General features: G+C 46.4%; 1 protein-coding gene across 1 annotated transcript in view; it reads right to left on the bottom strand.

The window, feature by feature from the left end:
- The window catches only part of LOC139228968 (cyclic nucleotide-binding domain-containing protein 2-like), a 326,735-nt gene that overhangs the window by 129,241 nt on the left and 177,016 nt on the right, over positions 1-20,478 (bottom strand). Inside the window, exon 14 of the mRNA XM_070860580.1 lies at positions 18,723-18,786. Coding sequence (XP_070716681.1) covers positions 18,723-18,786 — 64 coding nt within the window. The remainder of the gene's footprint in view (positions 1-18,722; positions 18,787-20,478) is intronic.

The following is a 20,478-nucleotide window of genomic DNA, read 5'->3' as shown; positions in this document are numbered from 1 at the left end:
GCAGACGTGTAGGCCCTGCCATATGCAGTTCTGCCTGCTAGCGATGTTATTTTATGCACAGTACTTGCCGGTGAGCTTCAATGCTGGGAAGATATCTGTCTGGTATTATCGCTCGTGGATATGAATGCCTGGGCTATCGTGATGGCCTTGCTCAGGTTTAGGGATTCGGCGGAAGCAGCTTGCGAAGAATGACCTCGTGGCACACAAAAGTCTCACAGTATTTCCCCCAAAAATCCAGCAAATTCGCAAGTTCCTGCAAGGTCTCTTAGGTCGGCAACATAACTCGCTATGTCCTGGCCCTCGGAGCGATGGTGCGTGTAGTAGCGATACCTGGCCATTAAGACGCTCTCCTTTGGCTTGAGGTAGTTCCAAACCAGCGTACACAACTCTGTATATGTCTTCTCCGCTGGTTTCTCCGGCGCTAGCAGATTCTTGATGAGGCCGTATATTGTGGACCCACACACGGTGAGGAGAATCGCCCTGCACTTGTTCGCTTTATCATCCCCATCCAGCTCGTTGGCCACAAAGTACTGGTCGAGACGGTCAACGAAGGCTTCCCAATCATCACCCTCTACAAATCTCTCCAAAATACCAATGGCAGCCATGACGGCGTGAAAGTTCGTAATCTGTTACTCGTCTCCAATTGTTAAGTATTGAAGAACTCCACAAGACTGAGTACTGTGAGCTAAAACTGATGTGATCTTAGTCTCTTTAATACAACTCCAGCGTGCCTAATCAGCATGTCAGACAACCTTTTATACTCCCTTGCACAAGGTGTTCAGGTGGTCACAACAGTTGGGCCTCCAACAGTTGCGCCCTCTGGTGGCAAGTATTACACAGTTACAATGTTTACATACATAACAGTCAAGAAGGCAGAGTGATGGGGATATGGTGACATGAACATCATGATGAAGGTGAGTGTGGCTTTGTACTCACCTTTCCTGATCTCATTAGATCATTGAATCTCTTCCTGCACTGTACCCATTTCCTCCTGATGACATCCCTGCTGTTGGCCTCCTCAGCAATTTGGAGCCATACCCTTTTGGTCTCTTGGGGAGGTCTCACCTGCCCATCAGCAGGGAAGAGGAAAGCCCCGCGTGCTCTGACTCCCTTCACAAGAATATGTAGCGATTCATCCAAAAAGTGTGGTGCAGCCCTCTGTCTTTATGAACTTATTTTTATAATTCTCAGCAACACCACACTCCTCTCCAATACTCGCTCCACACTGCTACATGGACCTTCAAAAGTGATGTGGCCCAGGCGCCTTTAAATATCTTCGCTGGAAATGAGTCATCGATGACATCATCAGACCTGCGCCATTTAATAGGACCGGCAAATGCGCATGACTAGTTTAATAGGGCCATGGAGTGAAAGTCACAGTGGCAAATGCGCTGTTCACTTCTTCAGACACCCAAGCAACCCCTCTCCAAGCTAAAATTCCGGCCATTTATTCCTTTGAATTAATCATGCATTGGAAATGCTGAAGGACTGCTGCAGATACCAGAGTGAAAACATTACAATATATGTAGTTCAACTGCAGCAAACAAATATCGACTTTGAATTTTCATCATCTTATTTCATGACGTTATAAACTGATACTAACAACCAAATTTAAAATATTGTTTACTCGTTTACTCACTCCTTCTACAAGTTTGCTCGTTCACTCACTCCCCAGCGACGTCACACTGGGGAGAGACCGTTCACCTGCTCTGAGTGTGGGAAGGGATTCATTCGGTCATCCCACCTGCTGACACACCAGCGAGTTCACACTGGGGAGAGACTGTTCACCTGCTCCACATGTGGGAAGAGATTCATTCACTCATCCAGCCTGCTGACATACCAGCGAGTTCACACTGGGGAGAGACCGTTCGCCTGCTCTGAGTGTGGGAAGGGATTCACAGAGTCATCTAACCTGCTGACTCACCAGCGAGTTCACACTGGGGAGAGACCGTTCACCTGCTCGAGGTGTGGGAAGGGATTCAGTAGGTCATCCGACCTGCTAAAACACCAATGAGTTTGTCATGTATTCAACTGTCATTGTAATCCATGTATAAACTGACCTAAGTTGTACACCGTGAGAACACTGACCACTAGGTGGTGAACTTGTGGGAGACACTCCCAACCTGGACTTTCAGGTATAAAAGGGGAAGCTCCACCCACCTTCATCACTTCAGTGCTGGAATAAAGGTTACTGGTCACAGAGTGACCTTCTCTCAAGTATGGGCCTCGTGTGCATTTGTACTGTATAGTAAGGACATTTCAGAGTTCACACTGGGAAGAGATCATTCACCTGCTCAGTGTGTGGGAAGGGATTCACTCAGTCACCGACCCTGCTGACAGACCAGCGAGTTCACAAGTGACTGCAGGCGTGGATTCTGCTGTTATTCACATCCTACTGAATCATGTTCATTCTGTTAGTTGGCGTTTGTTTCTGTTGATGTTAATAACTTTTCAACTGGGCTGGAGTTTAATATTTTGATATTTCAAATAACAGTGTGTTGATATTTAATGTCTCCAAGATAAGAGGAGACTAATTGATGTCCTATTACTGACTGCTCCATTTTTGATCGGTGTGGAGGAGCAGTGAGAGATCGGGAACCAGGAGCGTCATGATCAGGGCCCAGGAGAGGCAAGGGTTCAGGGCCCAGAAGAGGCGAGAGCACGGGCCAGCCAATACTGCAATCTATGGATAGTAGGAGCATGTGTGCGCACTAGGTCCATGCAGCAGAGCTTGGTCTCCAGTCGTCTTGGTTAACCCTTGCCACTGGTCCAAGACCTAGCTCTGTCAAGCCCGTGTGGTGGCTGGTGTGCAGCGGCCACTCCACGTTAAAAGAATCCACACACAGGCACCTTCCACCTTTCAATATGTAGTTCAGGATCTAGAATGTCCAGTCCCTTATTGAACTCATTGAAACACCTGTGAATTCATCCCTTTTTGGTGTGGAAGCAAGTCATCCTCGATACGAGGGACTGCCTAATACTATACTATATACAATTATTAATGAAGAAAATCTGTTTTTCACATTTATCAGCTTATTTTGATTCTGAAGGGGTGTAAGAAACATAGAAGCATAGAAACATAGAAAATAGGTGCAGGAGTAGGCCATTCGGCCCTTCGAGCCTGCACCACCATTCAATAAGATCATGGCTGATCATTCACCTCAGTACCCCTTTCCTGCATTCTCTTCATACCCCTTGATCCCTTTGGCCATAAGGGCCATATCTAACTCCCTCTTGAATATATTCAATGAACTGGCATCAACAACTCTCTGCGATAGAGAATTCCACAGGTCAACAACTCTCTGAATGAAGAAGTTTCTCCTTATCTCAGTCCTAAATGGCTTACCCTTTATCCTTAGACTGTGTCCCCTGGTTCTGGACTTCCCCAACATCGGGAACATTCTTCCTGCATCTAGCCTGTCCAGTCCTGTCAGAATTTTATATATTTCTATGACACCCCCTCTCATCCTTCTAAACTCCAGTGAGTGTAGCCTAGCTGATCCAATCTTTCCTCATAGGTCAGTCCTGCCATCCCGGGAATCAGTCTGGTGAACCTTCGCTGCACTCCTTCAATAGCAAGAACGTCCTTCCTCAGATTAGGAGACCAAAACTGAACACAATATTCCAGGTGAGGACTCACCAAGGCCCTGTACAACTGCGATAAGACTTCCCTGCTCCTATACTCAAATCTCCTAACTATGAAGGCCAACATGCCATTTGCCTTCTTTACCGCCTACTGTACCTGGATGCCAACTTTCAATGACTGATGTGCCATGACACTCAGGTCTCGTTGCACCTCCCCTTTTCCTAATCTGCCACCATTCAGATAAAATTCTGCCTTCGTGGTTTTGCCCCCAAAGTGGATAACCTCACATGTATCCACAATATTCTGCATCTGCCATAAATTTGCTCACTCACCTAACCTGTCCAAGTCACCCTGCAGCCTCTTAGCATCCTCCTCACAGTTCACACTGCCACCCTGCTTACTGTCATCTGCAAACTTGGAGATATTACACTCAATTCCTTCATCTAAATCATTGTGAATTGGAGGAAATCATGAGACCAAAATGTCTCTTCAGACTGGTGTTAGAATTGAAGGATTCATTCCATGGTACAATAGCTGAAGCTACTTGAACAGCGTGAACATAAATAACTGATAACGGGCAACTCCAAACATCCAAAGGCCAAGAATGGCAGGTCTGACTCCAGCCTTGGGAGGATAAGGACAGGGGAGATGGGGCTTCAGAAAGTATAAACAGGAAAGACATGTGAAGAGGAAGCAAAGAACTCAACATATCATAGGTTAAATGGTCCTGTCCATATTCTACACCAGGCCCACCCCTAAAAAAAGAGAAAAAAAGAAAGGCTTAAAGGGGTTTTCAAGGCAGACGATGAAGATAAGTACTGTTCATGCCACCTGCCGTCTGTTCGATTGGGACTAATAACTGCTACTTGTCACAGTCGTGTTTCTGCTGTGTCTATCCTGATTGTGTGTTGTCTTTAACTGAATTTGAACTACCGCTCCTTAATAAAATGCCTTATGACTCCTAAAACCCTTTGGGTAACTGTGTGTGACCTGTGATCCTAATCTTACAGGGGTTGTGGATTTAAATGTTTGTCAATTATATTCTCAGGCCAGTTAAGGTTTGTTTTGTGTTTGGTGATTTCTTTGTGATGTGGACCGTTGTATATCATATTGGATTTTTTCTTTGATACCCTTTTGAGGTAATTGATAGATTTATTATTCAATTTAGAAACTCTGAGCATATTTTCCTCTTTTATTGAAAAAGTGGTTAACTGCCCCACACCCACTGCATTTTTGCTCCCTCTAAAGGATCTACAGAATTGATATACTATTGCCCTTAATTCTCGATGTTACTTTAAAAACAAAATAGCAAAGACTTTATGAGGCCATTTTTACATAAAAATACATTGTTACGCTCACAGAGCCTGTCATGTATTCAACTATCATTGTAACCCATGTATAAGCTGAAATAAGTTGTACACCTTGAGAACATTGACCACAAGGGGGTGAACTTGTGGGAGACACTCCTAACCTGGACTTTCAGGTATAAAAGGGGAAGCTCCACCCACCTTCATCACTTGAGGTCTTGGTAATAAAGGTAACTGGTCACAGAGTGACCTTCTCTCAAGTATGGGCCTCGTGTACATTCATATTGTATAGTAAGGACATATCATTGGCGACGAGAAACTGGGATTTAAACCACGCGAGCATGGCCACTAGCAGCACAGAAGAGAGGTACTGTGTTGGTGATGATTGGGACGACTTTATTGAGAGACTACAGCAAAGTTTTGTCACTAAGGAATGGTTGGGACAGGATTCGGCCGACAAACGCAGGATTCATCTCCTGACGGTTTGTGGATCCAGAACGTACTCCCTGATGAAGGACCTTCTAGCGCCAGAGAAGCCGGTGGACAAGACGTTCGAAGAGCTCAGTAAGTTGATCGGGGAACACCTTAAACCGGCGAGCAGCATGCACATGGCGAGACACCGGTTTTACACGCACCGGCAGCGAGAAGGGCAAAGCGTTCCTGACTTCGTGGCAGATTTTCGGCGACTGGCGAGCCTATGTAAGTTCTATGCAGAGCAGAGATGCTGTGGGACTTTTTTATTGAGGGCATCGGGCACGCTGGGGTTTTCAGGAAACTGATTGAGACCAAAGACTTGACCTTGGAAGCGGCGGCTCTTATAGCCCAGACATTTATCTCAGGGGAGGAAGAGACCAGAATGATGTATGATAGAAATCTTGGCTCAAATGCGGCAAACGACCAGGGAGTCAACATTGTTAATGCGGCACACAGTTCTCTAGGCAGACAAGGGCAATCGGACATGCCCCAGCATGTAGTTGAACCCAAAGGGGGAATTCAACAGAGACAATGGCTAGCTGAACGGCGATTCATGCCATCGCAATGGACACTGCGGCCAGTAATGGGGCCATCAACACCTGTTAATGGTGCGCTTAAGGACAGTTACAGAGACAATCAGAGATGACTGACTGGTAATGGACCTTTTGTTTTCAACAACGGGGCCTCCAGCTCATGCTGGAAGTGTGGAGGCAAACACCCAGCCAGAGCTTGTGGGTATCAGCAATATGCCTGCAGAAACTACAACATCAGCGGTCACTTGGCGCGTATGTGCAGGAAGCCTGCAGTCAGGTTGATGTACGAGGAGGACGGGCCCGATGTAAGCCCTACGAGGCCAAATGAATACTGGGGGAAATTGCTGGAAGCTGAAGTTCAGCGAGTTCATGTGGAGCACATATACAGTTCATATACCTGGACGCCACCGATAATGATGAAAGTGCTCCTCAATGGCATCCCAGTATTAATGGAGTTAGACACGGGGGCCAGCCATTCCCTGATGAGTATCAAACAGTTCAAAAGGTTGTGGGTGTCCGAGGCCAGGAGGCCAAAATTATTGCCGATTGACGCACAGCTACGGACATATACAAAGGAGATCATTCCGGTGCTAGGCAGCGCCACAATAGTCGTGACCCATAAATATTCGGAGAACAGCTTGCCACTCTGGATTGCCCCAGGGGATGGTCCCGCACTACTGGGGAGGAGTTGGCTTGCTGTCATGAACTGAAAATGGGGCACTGTCAATGCAATTTCTTCTGTGGAGCGAGTATCATGCTCACAGGTCCTGGACAAATTTGACTCATTATTTCAAGACGGCATCAGCACTTTCATGGAGGCCAAGGTAGTGATTCACATAAACCCGGACGCCAGGCCTATACACCACAAGGGCAGAGCGATGCCATACGTGATACGGGAAAAGATAGAAGGCGAATTGGACCACCTGCTGAGGGAAGGCATCATCTCGCCAGTCGAATTCAGTGACTGGGCGAGCCCGATCATGCAGGTGCTCAAGGTGGATGGGTGGTCAGGATATGTGGCGATTACAAGGCCACCATCAATCGGGTGTCACTCCAAGACCAGTACCCGCTACCGAGAGCGGAGGATCTCTTTGCGACGTTATCCAGTGGCAAACTTTTTTCAAAATTGGACCTGATCTCAGTTTACATGACCCAGGAGCTGCCGAGTGAGTCGAAGAAGCTGACCACCATCACGACACACAAGGGGTTGTTTGAGTATAACAGATGCCCGTTCAGGATTCGTTCGGCCGCCACGATCTTTCAGTGAAATATGGAAAGCCTCCTCAAGTCGATTCCAAGGACGGTGGTTTTTCAAGACGACATCCTCATCACGGGTCGCGATACTGAAGAACACCTCCACAACCTGGAGGAGCTGCTACGCAGGCTGGACTGGGTAGGGCTGCGACTGAAAAAGGCGAAGTGCGTCTTTTTAGCTCCAGAGGTAGAATTCCTGGGGAGGAGGGTAGCAGCAGACGGGATCAGATCCACTGCGTCCAAAACGGTAGCGATCCAGAGATTACACAGGCCCCGTAACACGACGGAGCTGCGTTCGTTCCTGGGCCTCCTGAACTAATTTCGTAATTTTCTTCCCAAATTGAGCAGGCTGTTAGAGTCGCGACACGTGCTCCTACGCAAAGGTCATGATTGGGTCTGGGGGGACAGCCAGGAAAGGGCTTTTGATAGAGCACGCAACTTGTTATGCTCCAACAAACTGTTAACGTTGTATGACCTGTGTAAGAAACTTGTTCTAATGTGCGATGCGTCGTCCTATGGGGTCGGGTGTGTGTTGCAGCATGTGAATGCCAATGGTCAGTTACAGCCGGTAGCTTATGCCTCCAGAAGTCTGTTCCAGGCAGAAAGGGGCTACGGGATGGTAGAAAAGGAAGCACTAGCATGTGTATATACAGTAAAAAAAAATGGAGCAGTACCTGTTTGGCAGGAAATTTGAGCTGGAGACAGATCACAAACCCCTAACGTCCCTTTTGACCGACAACAAGGCCATAAATGTGAATGCATCAGCCCGCATACAGAGGTGGGCACTTACGTTAGTTGCCTATGACTACACAATTCGGCACAGACCGGGAACTGAAAACTGCGCTGATGCACTCAGCAGGCTCCCACTAGCCACCACTGAAGAGGCAACTGAGCATGATGCTGAGATGGTCATGGCTGTTGAAGCTTTTGAAAGTGAAGGCTCACCTGTGACAGCCCGTCAGATTAAAGTCTGGACAAATAGAGACCCACTACTGTCTTTAGTTAAGAAATGTGTCCTGAATGGGGACTGGGCAGCCACATATGGGTACATGCCCTGAGGAATTTAAATCGTTTCATAGGCACAAGGATGAACTCTCAATTCAGGCCGATTGCCTACTGTGGGGAAACTGAGTAGTCATGCCCCAGAGGAGCAGAGAGGTGTTTATCATAGAACTTCACAATGAGCACCCAGGCATTGTCATGATGAAGGCAATTGCCAGGTCACATGTTTGGTGGCCAGGGATAGATGCAGACCTTTGTGTTCACAGGTGCAACACATGTGCTCAGCTGGGCAACGCACCCAGGGAAGCCCCCCTTAGCCCCTGGTCCTGGCCCGCCAAGCCATGGTCACGCATCCACGTGGACTGCGCAGGTCCTTTCATGGGAAAAATGTTTTTGGTTGTAGTAGACGCCTACTCCAAATGTGCACGAGTGTGCCATTTTAAATTCAAGCACATCCTCTGCCACGGTAGAAAGTCTACGGGCAATGTTCACCGCCCATAGTCTACCAGATGTCTTGGTCAGTGACAATGGCCCGTGCTTCACAAGCACTGAATTCCAGGACTTCGTGGCAGGCAATGGAATCAACCATGTCAGAACGGCACCAATCAAGCCGGCCTCAAACGGCCAGGCGGAACGAGCAGTGCAGATAACCAAACAGGGGATGCTCAGAATCCAAGGGGGTTCCCTACAAAGCCACTTATCACGCCTCCTGTTGGCCAATAGATCCCGACCACACTCGCTCACAGGGGTTCCACCCGCAGAGCTGCTAATGAAAAGGACGCTTAAAACCAGGTTATCCCTTCTACACCCTACTATGAAAGAAGTTGTTGAGAGCAGGCGTCAGTCACAATGTGACTACCATGACAGGAATGCGAGGGCGTGATGTATTGATGTCAATGACCCTGTTTTTGTCCTTAATTACGCTGCAGGGCCCAAATGGCTTGCAGGCACCGTGATTGCCAAAGATGGGAATAGGGTTTTGGTCGTCAAACTTACCAATGGACAAATCTGCCGCAAACACGTGGATCAAACTAAAAGGAGGTTCAGCAACCCCTTAGAAGAAGCAGAGGAAGAACACGACGTAGAGTTTACTCCACCACAGGTGACCAAACACCGGAACCAAGTGGAGGAGAGCCCAGTCACTGTGGGCAGTCTGGACAGGCCTGAGGCATCACAACCAGCAGACACTCAGGCCAGCGCCCAATAACTGGAGCCCCAACTCAGGCGCTCTATAAGGGAGCGCAAACCACCAGAGAGACTTCACCTGTGATCCCAATAAGACTTTGGGGGGAGGTGATGTCATGTATTCAACTATCATTGTAACCCATGTATAAGCTGATCTAAGTTGTACACCTTGAGAACATTGACCACAAGGGGGTGAACTTGTGGGAGACACTCCTAACCTGGACTTTCAGGTATAAAAGGGGAAGCTCCACCCACCTTCATCACTTGAGGTCTTGGTAATAAAGGTAACTGGTCACAGAGTGACCTTCTCTCAAGTATGGGCCTCGTGTGCATTTATTCTGTATAGTAAGGACATATCAGAGCCAACTAAAGTGTTGGCCACACATGCATCAGACAGGTAATTAATTCATTAGTCAGTCTGACCAGTCTGACCATTTCCTTTCTTTCTGAAGAGCAACATGCCCTTAACACAGCTGCCCAATTTCACCAAACCGCTGCATTTCAAAAAGTAAAGGGATCATTGATGGCAACTATATCGACATCTGCAGAGCAGGTTCTTGCTTCTCCTTTGCACTCATTTACTCCTCCTCACCTGTGCACTCTGCCTCATCCGGTGCTATCTCATCAAGTTCACTCATTGCATCCTCTGGGTTATGTGTAGCTGCGTCGCTATTTGCTAACTTTGGTTGAAGGGACACAGAGTGCCGTATGTTGATGTCTTGTTCTGAATCACTGGCACTGTTAGAAAGCTGTTCTTTCATGCCTACAACAGAAAAAGAACAGAAGTTAGAATATTGGCTCCAAAATAAACCTTCAAATGGAGTTTGCATTCACGATTCTGTGTGTGTTGCCATTGATGGAATGAGTAAAGAAGAGGAAGACATAAAAGCAGGATGATAGTCAGTGTGAGCTTGCAGTTTGAATGTGTGCCTTGCTGAAGTATGGGTATGCGTGAGATGCAATAAAAGAGATGCAAGATTCTGTGAGGGCTTGCCATGGACGTGCAGTAATTATGTCACAGTTAGACAGGCAATATTTTGTGGCAGCGATCTTGTGCTGTCTATCCCATCAAGACTTCCCCAGTAGACCCATCATTTCATCCTGTTCTTGCCCCACAGAACGTATTTCTTCCTATCTCGACTCTATTTTTTTCTCCCCTTGTCCACTCTCTTCCCACCTACATCCACGATTCCTCCTCCATCACTTTAACAGTTTCCAGTTTCCCGGCTCCCACAATCTCCTTTTCACCATGGACGTCCAATCCCTCTGCACTTCCATCCCCCACCAGGATAGCTAGAGGTGCTCCACTTCTTCCTCGAGCAGAGGCCCAACCAGTCTCCATCCACCACCACCCTCCTCTGCCTGGCTGAACTTGTTCTCACATTGAACAACTTCTCCTTTAACTCCACTCACTTCCTTCAAGTTAAAGGTGTTGCTATGGAAACCCACATGGGTCCTCGCTATGCCTGCCTTTTCTGGGATATGTGGAAAATTCTTTGTTTGGATCCCCTCCCTCACCTCTTTTTCTGATACATTGATGACTGTATCGGTGCCGTTTCCTGCTCTCACCCTGAACTTGACAATTTCATTCACTTTGCATCCAATTTCCACCCTTCCCTCATCTTTACATGGTCCATCTCCAACTCTTCCCTTCCCTTCCTTGACTTCTCCATTTCCATCTCTGGGGATAGGCTTTCGACCAGTATCAACTATAAGCCCACTGACTCTCACAGCTACCTAGACTATACTTACTCCCACCCCGCATCCTGTAAGGACTCCATTCCATTCTTCCAGTTTCTTCATCTCCATTGCATCTGCTCTGACAACGCCACCTTTCACACTAGTGCCCCTGATATGTCTTCCTTTTTCCTCAACAAAAGATTCCCCTTCGTCGTGGTTAACGTGGCCCTCGACCATGTCTGTTCTTTTTTCTGCACCTCTGCTCTCACCCCTTCCCCTCCCTCTCAGAACCATGACAGGGTTCCCCTTGTCCTCACCTTTCACCCCACCAGCTTCCACGTTCAACGGAACATCCTCCACCATTTCCACCACCTCCAGCGTGATCCCACCACCAATCACATCTTCCCCTCCCCTCCCCTCTCAGCATTCCAAAGGGACCTCCGCGGCACCCTGGTCCATTCCGCAGTCACCCCCAGCACCCCCTCCCCTTCCCACGGCACCTTTCCATGCAAGCGCAGGAGACGCAACACCTGCCCTTTTACCTTCTCCCTTCCCATTGTCCAGGGCCCCAAATACTCCTTCCAGGTGAAACAGTGATTTACTTGTACTTCTTTCAATTTGATATACTGTATTCGCTGCTCATGATGTGGTCTCCTCTACACAGTTTTATTCAGATGAACTAACCTAATAAAGTGGCATGAGGTCAGCTCTACTTGAATTAAATGAGCTCTGTGCTCACTGCACAAGGGCTTTGCTCGCTCAAGAGATCCCATGGAGCATCTACAATGTGGTTGGTAAAACTGATAACGGATAACTCACTGCGATCAGCAGTGCACATCTGACAAAGATGAAAACATTACCATCAAATATTGATTGATGACAGCAGCAGAATCACACAAATGAAAATGCTCTAACTTTCAACTGTGAGGCAACAGCAAATGTGTGACAAAACAGAAATTAGTTCAATTAGCAGCCAAAGTAGAAAATAAATAAAACAGCAGCAATGGTCTATGTGAGACGCAAGAAAATGCATCGATAGCAAATAATGACGTACACTGTGGTTGCAAGTAAGCATGCAATAATCAGTACATATCATGAAAACAGGAAAAACAGCAGCAAACATCCAACAAATTAGTCGCACATTTAATAAAACCACAGTAAAACTGCCAGATTGTGTGACAGTAATCAAAAGCCTGCGCAACATCCAAGGGGAGTTCAGCAGCAACAAAATGTTGAGGCTTACTCTGTACTTATACTCAGTTTTCCAGGAATTTAAGTTCCTCACACATGTAGGCACCATCTCTATGCAGAAAGAAAGGTGTTGAGAGGAGATTGTAATATCTTCTATATGATATCATAAACACACAGGGGTAGAAATTGTGCCCCCGGCCTGAAACGGGGTGCTCCCTCCCTGTTTCGATGGTTTTTACCACAGCTGCAGTTCAGATCACTTCTTCAGCGACATTCGGCTCTTTGTTGTTTCTTTTTCCTTGGATCCGGAAGTTGCTCTCAATGAGGGCGGTAACTACTCTTGAGGGGCAACATCTGAGGGGCAGAAGTTGGGGGCGGTGCGGAGTGACTGCCGTGATGACATCATCACGGCGCCGCATCACCACGGCTCTCCCCTTCACTTAAAGGGGAGAGCCTTCACGATTTTAAAACTTCAGGCCACTGGACCATCAGGGAGGGTTTCGGCCGGGCCAACGGCCTGGCACCCAAGAGGGGTGGACCACTGCCTCACTGGACCACTGGGAAAAAACAGGTTTTGGCACCACGGGGCGGGCCGAAGGTTTTCAGAGGGGAATGTTGCTGTCAGGGAGAGCGGGTGGGGGAGGGGGTAGATCGGAGGTGCGCACGGTGATGATGTGCTTATCACAGATTGGCAGCAGCGGAGCTTTGGGGGGGATCGGGGCACTGCCGGGAAACCTCGGGAGGGCAAGTGGGCTATCAGTGGCCATTCCATGAAAAGTCGGCGGCCACTCCACTCCTCAGCGTGGATGCCGATTTGCAATGGTAACAGGCTTCAAGGAGAGTAGTAATTTCGGGCCCCGCAAACTTTATAAGATGGTTCCAATCCATCATGTGACTTGTCACATGACACTTTTTTTGCTACAGGCCAGTAGTTGCATTACCACTAGGTGGAGCAGTAGTCCACTAGGTGGAGCTCTATATTACACTTCTCCTTCCTTAATGAAAAAGTAATCATCATCCATAACTTGCATGGTTATACACAGCAAAAGATATGGACTTATTTTGCCATATTTACAAATCAAACTTAACCACTGGTTTTCTGTTTCGAAGAGGATACCTTCTCTCTTGAACAGAACCTTCCAAACATGGTGTCAAACTTAGGTTCATTCTCGACTGAGCCTGAGGGGAATTTTCCTCCAAGGGTAACCCCTGGTCTACATTTGGACTCTCTGCAACTTCGGACTGTTTGTCAGGCTGACTCAGATTGAGACTTCAAATCTGACTTTCTCTTGGACTTGTTTCTAGTACATCTGATGTAGGATTTGCTACTGGTACTCTACTTGTAACAAGACTATCTGACTCATCAGAAATAATCGAATCATTTCAACGTTCAACTATTTCCACAACTCTAGGTAAAATATGATCAATGTGAACAAACCTAGCCTTTCCGTGATTAAACATCTTGACCAAATATGTGCAAGGACCACATATCTTCACTACTTTTGCTGGCAACCATTTTAAGCATTTATGGTGATGGTTCTTCACTCTAACCTTCAGATTTAATTTCACACTTCTCTCTCTGTCATGGTTCTTTTTCTGTCTTAATTGTTTCTCTTCTAATGACTGTGCCAAATTTGGCTTTAAGGACGAGAACTGGTTTGTGGCGGTCATTTGAGAAACAACTCTGCTGGTGTTCTACCAGTCATTGTATGAGTATTACGATAAGTAATTAGAAAATTTGCCAATTTGTGGTCCAACGACAACTGTCGTTTCTTTGGATTTGAATCCAACATTTGTTTGATGAGGGCACATTTTACAATTTGTATTGTGTGTTCTGCTGCACCATTTTGAAACAGGGTGGTATGGTGGAACATTGACATGTTTCACACTGTTTCTGCTCATAAACTGTGCAAATTCTTCTCAACAAAATTGTGGCCCTATTCACACAATTACTTCAAGGAGGCTATATGAAGAAAGCAATTTTCGCAAATTGTCTAGTGTTTTACTTGTTATTTTCTGCATTGGAAACACCTCTAACTATTTCGAAGGGCTATCAATCACAATGAACAATTGTTGTCCTTCTAGCTCAGCAAAACCTACATATAAACTTTGCCACACCCTGGGAGACCATTTCCATGGCTGTAATGGTACTGATGGTGGTTTCTTGCTTATCAATTTACATGTTGTACACTGACTAACATTATGCATAAGAATATAAGAACATAAGAACATAACAAATAGGAGCAGGAGTAGGCCATTTGGCCCCTCGAGCCTGCTCCACCATTCAATAAGATCATGTACCATGTACTCAGCTCCACTTCGCTGCCCGCTTCCCATAACCCTTTATTCCCTTATCGCTCAAAAATATGTCTATCTCCGCCTTAAATATATTCAATGACCCAGCCTCCACAGCTCTCTGGAGCAGAGAATTCCACAGATTTACAACCCTCTGAGAGAAGAACTACCTCCTCATCTCCTTAAACGGGTGACCCTTTATTCTGAAACTATGCCCCAGAGTTCTAGATTCTCCCATGAGTGGAAACATCCTCTCTGCATCTACCCTGTCAAGGCTCCTCAGTATCTAATATGTTTCAATAAAATCACCTCTCATTCTTCTAAACAACAATGAGTATAGGCCCAACCTGCTCAACCGTTCTTCATAAGTCAACCCCTTCATCACAGGAATCAACCTAGTGAACTTTCTCTGAACTACCTCCAACACAAATATATCCCGCCTTAAATAATGAGACCAAAACTGTACTCAGTACTCTAGGTGTGGCCTCACCAATATCCTGTACAGCTGTAGCAGGACTTTTCTGCTTTTATACTCCATTCCCCTTGCAATAAAGGCCAACATTCCATTTGCCTTCCTGATTACTTGCTGTACCTGCATACTAACCTTTTGTGTTTCATGCACAAGGACCCACAGGTCCCTCTGTACTGCAGCATTTTTAAATTTTTTTTCACTTAAGTCTGTCTATATTGCTTTGCAGATTTTTTGTATCCTCCTCACAACTTGCTTTCCCACCCAACTTTGTATCATCAGCAAACTTGGCTACATTACACTCGGTCCCTTCATCCAAATCTAAATCTTTATCTAGACCTGGCCACCATAAGTAACTGCATGCAAAGCTCTTGGTCAAGCACATTCCCAGGTGCTGGTCATGAAGATCTCCTAAAAATTTTGACCTGAATTTATTTGGGAAAGCCTCTCTTGCACCCCACATGATACAATCTTTATCCACTGATAATTCATTCCTACGAATGAAGTATCGATGAATATCTTTCTCTAATACCTGATTTAGCCAGCCATTTGCTATGTAATCATACACCTTTGACATAACTGGGTCACATTTGGTTGCTGTATCAATCTCTTCAACTGGGACTGGCAGCTCATCAATGTATGACAAATGGAACACTTCTACATCTATTGGGTGTAACGTGTGATAGGGATGGCAACCTGGACATAGCATCAGCATTACCATCTGACTTAGGTATAACAACAATGGGTATAGCCCAATTAATTAGATCTCATCATCATCATCATCATAGGAAGTCACTCGGAGTCGAGGATGACTTGCTTCCACACTAAAAATTAGTTTTCAGGTGACTGAGGAGTCCGATGCAGGACCGACAGTCTCTGTCACAGGTGGGGCAGAAAGTGGTTGAAGGAATGGGTAGGCAGGGTGCCTTGGTTGCCGTGTGCTCCTTCCATTGTCGATGCTTAGTTTCAGCTTGCTCTCAGCGAAGGGACTCGAGGTGTTCAGCACCTTCCCAGATGCTTTTCCTCCACTTTGGATGGTCTTGAACCAGGGATTCCTAGGTGTCGGTGGGGATGTTACATTTTTTCAAGGAGGCTTTGAGGGTGTCTTGAAGCATTTCCTCTGCCCACCCGCGGCTCGCTTGTGTGTTGGAGCTCCGAGTAAAGCGTTTGTTTTGGGAGTCTCATGTCAGGCATGCAGATGATGTGGCCCGTCCAGCGGAGCTGATCGAGCGTGGTCAGTGCTTCGATACTGGGGATGTTGGCCTGAGCGAGGACACTGACGTTGGTGCACCTATCCTGCCAGTGGATTTGCAAGATCTTGCGGAGGCGGCGTTAGTGGTACTTCTCCAGTGTTTTGAGGTGCCTGCTGTACATAGTCCATGTCTCTCAGCTATAAAGGAGGGCGGGTATCACCACTGCTCTGTAGACCATAAGCTTGGTGCCAGGTTTGAGGTTCTGGTCTTCCTCAGGCGACCGAAGGCTGCACTGGCACACTGAAGGCAATGTTGGACCTCGTCATCAATATCTGCCCTTGTTGACAGTAGGCTCCTGAGGTATGGAAAATGGTCCCTGTTGTCCAAGGCCTCTTCATGGATTTTGATAACTGGGGGATAGTGCTGTGTGGCAGGGGCAGGTTGGTAGAGGACCTATGTCTTATAGATGTTTAGTGTAAGGCCCATGCTTTCGTATGCCTCGGTGAAATTGTTGACGATAGCTTAGAGTTCGGTCTCCGAGTGTGCGCACACGCAAGCGTCGTCTGCGTACTGTAATTCGATGGCAGAGGATGGGACGACCTTGGATCTGGCCTGGAGGTGGCAGAGCTGAACAGATTCCTGTTGGTCCTGTAATTTAGCTCCACTCTAGCCGGGAGCTTGCTGAGGGTGAGATGGAGCATTATAGCAAGGAAGATCGAGAAGAGCGTTGGTGCAATGACACAGCCTTGCTTGATCCCAGTCCGAACGTGGACTGCTATGTAGTCTCTGGCAAGATGCCTAGTTTTCTTGCAGAAGAAACACTCTGCCTTTGTATATGGGCAGCTTTGAGCAATGAGTTGTCCCAGGCACCGATAACATGACTTCAATCTCCTGTTACACTGGCCAGTTGCTGAGGCCTTTCAGCCCAACTGCCTTTTACTTTTAAACTGCAGGTGATTCACCTCGGTTGTCTGATGACTTGAAATGGCACGACATTCTCGGGAGTATTGGTCGGCCATATCCATCGACATATCTGTCTGACGAGCTAAATCAAAAGTCAAGTTTGGGGTTGTCAACAACTTTCTTCTGATTGCTTCATTTATCACCCCACAAACAGAGCAGTCATGCAATGTTCGGTCCTGAAAGTTTCCAAAATGACAGTGACTGGATAGCTTTTTTAAAGCTACAATGTACTCACTGATACTCTCGGTAATGAATTTATCTCGTATTCCAAAACGATAATTTTCAGCAATTTCCAGGGGTTCAGGACTGTAGTGCTGTTTAGAATCTCTGTAAATGGCTTGTCCTTAGGCTTGACAGGAACAAGCAAATTTTTCAGGGTTTCATACACCTCGGGGCCTGCTTCAGTCAGGAAAATAACCCGTTTTCTTTCTAACACCACCCGGTTATGGTTTTCATCATTGGAGACTTCGACGATACTATTCGTGGTAAAAAACATTTCTAGCCGCTCCACATAGGCTCCAAAAGTCTCTTGGTTGCGATGCAACCAAATGCCCTATTATTCCCATAGGCATGTCATCTGGAGTCTGGCAATGTCAACAGTGTGCTTGAAATTTACCTTGGAATTTTAGCTGTGTTGCAAAAAAAAAACCTCTAAAAGTCTCTCTGTTGTTTGGCAGGAATCATCCAGCAACACAAATTTCAGCTAGGGAATCTGATTATCTGATCCTACATCGCTAAATATGATATCTTCTTTACAACATCATAAACACACAGACTTTATCACTCATCATCATAGGCAGTCCCTCGAATCGAGGATGACTTGCTTTCACATCAAAAAATTCACAGGTGTTTCAATGAAGGACCTAAAATTCCAGGTCCCAAACTAAATCTTGAAAGGTGGAAGATGTCTGTGCATGGATTTTTTTAACGTGTGGTGGCCATTGCACACCAGCTTGACAGAGCTAGGTCTTGGTCCAGTGGCAAGGATTAACCAAGACGACTGGAGACCAGCTCTGCTGTACGGACCTAGTTCACACACATATCGCAGTGTGGGCTGGCCCGTGCTGCCCCTGGGCCCTCACTTCTTCTGGGCCCTGAACTCTCGCCTCTCCTGGGCCTCGATCACATCCTTCTACAGTCTCTCGTCGCTCCTTCACCCCGACCTCGCCGCTCCTGCTGTACCTGCCCACGCTCCAATCAGCAACCTGGATCTTGATGATGTCACTCTTCACTGCCATTGCTCTCCTGCTCCAACACGTGCTGCTCCCTGGAATGGTATGCTGCCACGCTGCTCCTTCCGCTTCCCGGCCTGCTCCGATGGTGCTCGCAGGCCAGGGGCCATTTTAAAGACTTTATAAGATGGCTCCAATGTTATACACCAGTAGTTGCATTACCACAGTAATCCACTAGGTGGAGCTCTATATTACAGATAATCACATTTTCCTTTAACCTTTCTTTGATTTTTACAGTACAACGGCCAGAAAATGTAATGACTATGACTTAGCACTCCTTTGATTCTATTGTTTATCCTCAAAATATATTGTCAAATATACTTTTAAGCAATAACCTGGGCATTCAAGTCCTTTTTACCTTTATGCTCCCATTCCTCAAAGCTGCTTTCTTTAAGCACAGAGTGAGATGAAGTGGTCATTGCCTGTGGATTAATTAATAGATTTTAGAAACAAAATCATACGAATCTATAGAGGTGTGTTCATTTTACTAACCGTACAATGCAGCAAAACAGCCTCATATTGCTTTGCATCAGTAGCAGCTATTAGGAGTTGGGCAGATTTTATTTTATTTTAGAAAAGAAACAATATTCCAAGATTCCTAAATCAATTTTCTTAATTAACTACGTTGGGGTGATTGGTCTTCCTGAGCCTGAAATGTGATCTTACAATTCCAGAGTGAACTTACATTCAAGCATCAATACGGCCATATGTTTAGATGCTCATTAATGGTTTTGTAATATTTCTGTACTAAAAGAAACATAACTGGCCCTAATTTCCTTAAGGTCCCCCACTGACTCCGAGTGTTCCTGGTCAGCTTTCTAAGTAGCAGAACCAGCGCCGACACTGGGCGTTACCACTTCCCTGGCTCAGAAAGGCCTGGTGTCTTCTTTAAGGCCAGTGTAGTGAGGGAGATGAGGCATACCAACCTCCAGATGGGCAACACACACCCCAAAGGTAGACAGTTAAAGACAGAATGTGCCCGAAGCAAGAGGCCCAAGGATCGATAGAAATTGGTCCTTGGCGTCATCTGAAAAATTGAGGCCTGATGCATGCATTGGTTGCACCTCCATGGACATCTGGTCTGACAGGAAACATCAATTTCATAGAAACATAGAACCATAGAAAATAGGTGTAGAAGTAGGCCATTCGGCCCTTCTAGCCTACACCGCCATTCAATGAGTTCATGGCTGAACATGCAACTTCAGTACCCCATTCCTGCTTTCTCGCCATACCCCTTGATCCCCCTAGTAGTAAGGACTTCATCTAACTCCTTTTTGAATACATTTAGTGAATTTCAACTTTCTGTGGTAGAGAATTCCACAGGTTCACCACTCTCTGGGTGAAGAAGTTTCTCCTCATCTCGGTCCTAAATGGCTTACCCCTTATCCTTAGACTTTCAGGCCACCTTCCTTGATGCCAATGACCCTCAGAAAATTCGAGGGGTGGGGGGGGGGGTTGGAGTGGATTACAGGGTGGAGTGGGGGGATTTACAACTCCACAGGAAGGTGTTACTTAAAAGAAACAACATTTTCAGTACTTACCTTTGGTTGGCAGCCTCAGGGGGCACTGAAGAATCCTGAGCGAGACAGGCCCAACATCTGCCCCGCTCATCTGTGATGCATTACTCAAAGGAGTCTTTTAACACGTATTACTCGCCTTCAGAAGGCATCTTTCTAATACTCTCTTTGGTTGCTTCCTTCCTCTATCTTTTACAAATTCTAGTTAATCCAAAACTCTTGTGGCCTTTGTCCTCTCTCTCACAAAGTCCTGCTGGGGGGTATAGATGCAGGTTCATCTGTCTTCTTTTGTGACAGCTAGATTACTATTAGCATGCAAACTTATAGTTTATTAAAAGTTTATTTCTTTGTTCTCAGGTGGTGGCTGATGCTGGGAAGATCACATTTACTGCCCTAGTTGCCCTAATAAGGTAGTCGTGGGCCTTCTTCTTCAGCCTTTGTTTGTACAACTGGGTAGCTTGCATGGCCACTTCAGAGGGTTTGTCAGTCCATTGTGTCTGTGTCGGCCAAAAAAGAGCTATCCAGCCTAATCCAAATTTTCAGCTCTTGGTCCATAGCCCTGCAGGTTACGGCATTTCAAGTGCGATGAGGGTTTCT

The sequence above is a fragment of the Pristiophorus japonicus genome, chromosome 2 (genome assembly GCF_044704955.1).
Source record: "Pristiophorus japonicus isolate sPriJap1 chromosome 2, sPriJap1.hap1, whole genome shotgun sequence".
In the NCBI taxonomy this organism is placed as follows: Eukaryota; Metazoa; Chordata; class Chondrichthyes; family Pristiophoridae; genus Pristiophorus; species Pristiophorus japonicus.
Note: the sequence above shows the minus strand (reverse complement) of the source record. Positions and strands in the feature narration are given on the sequence as shown.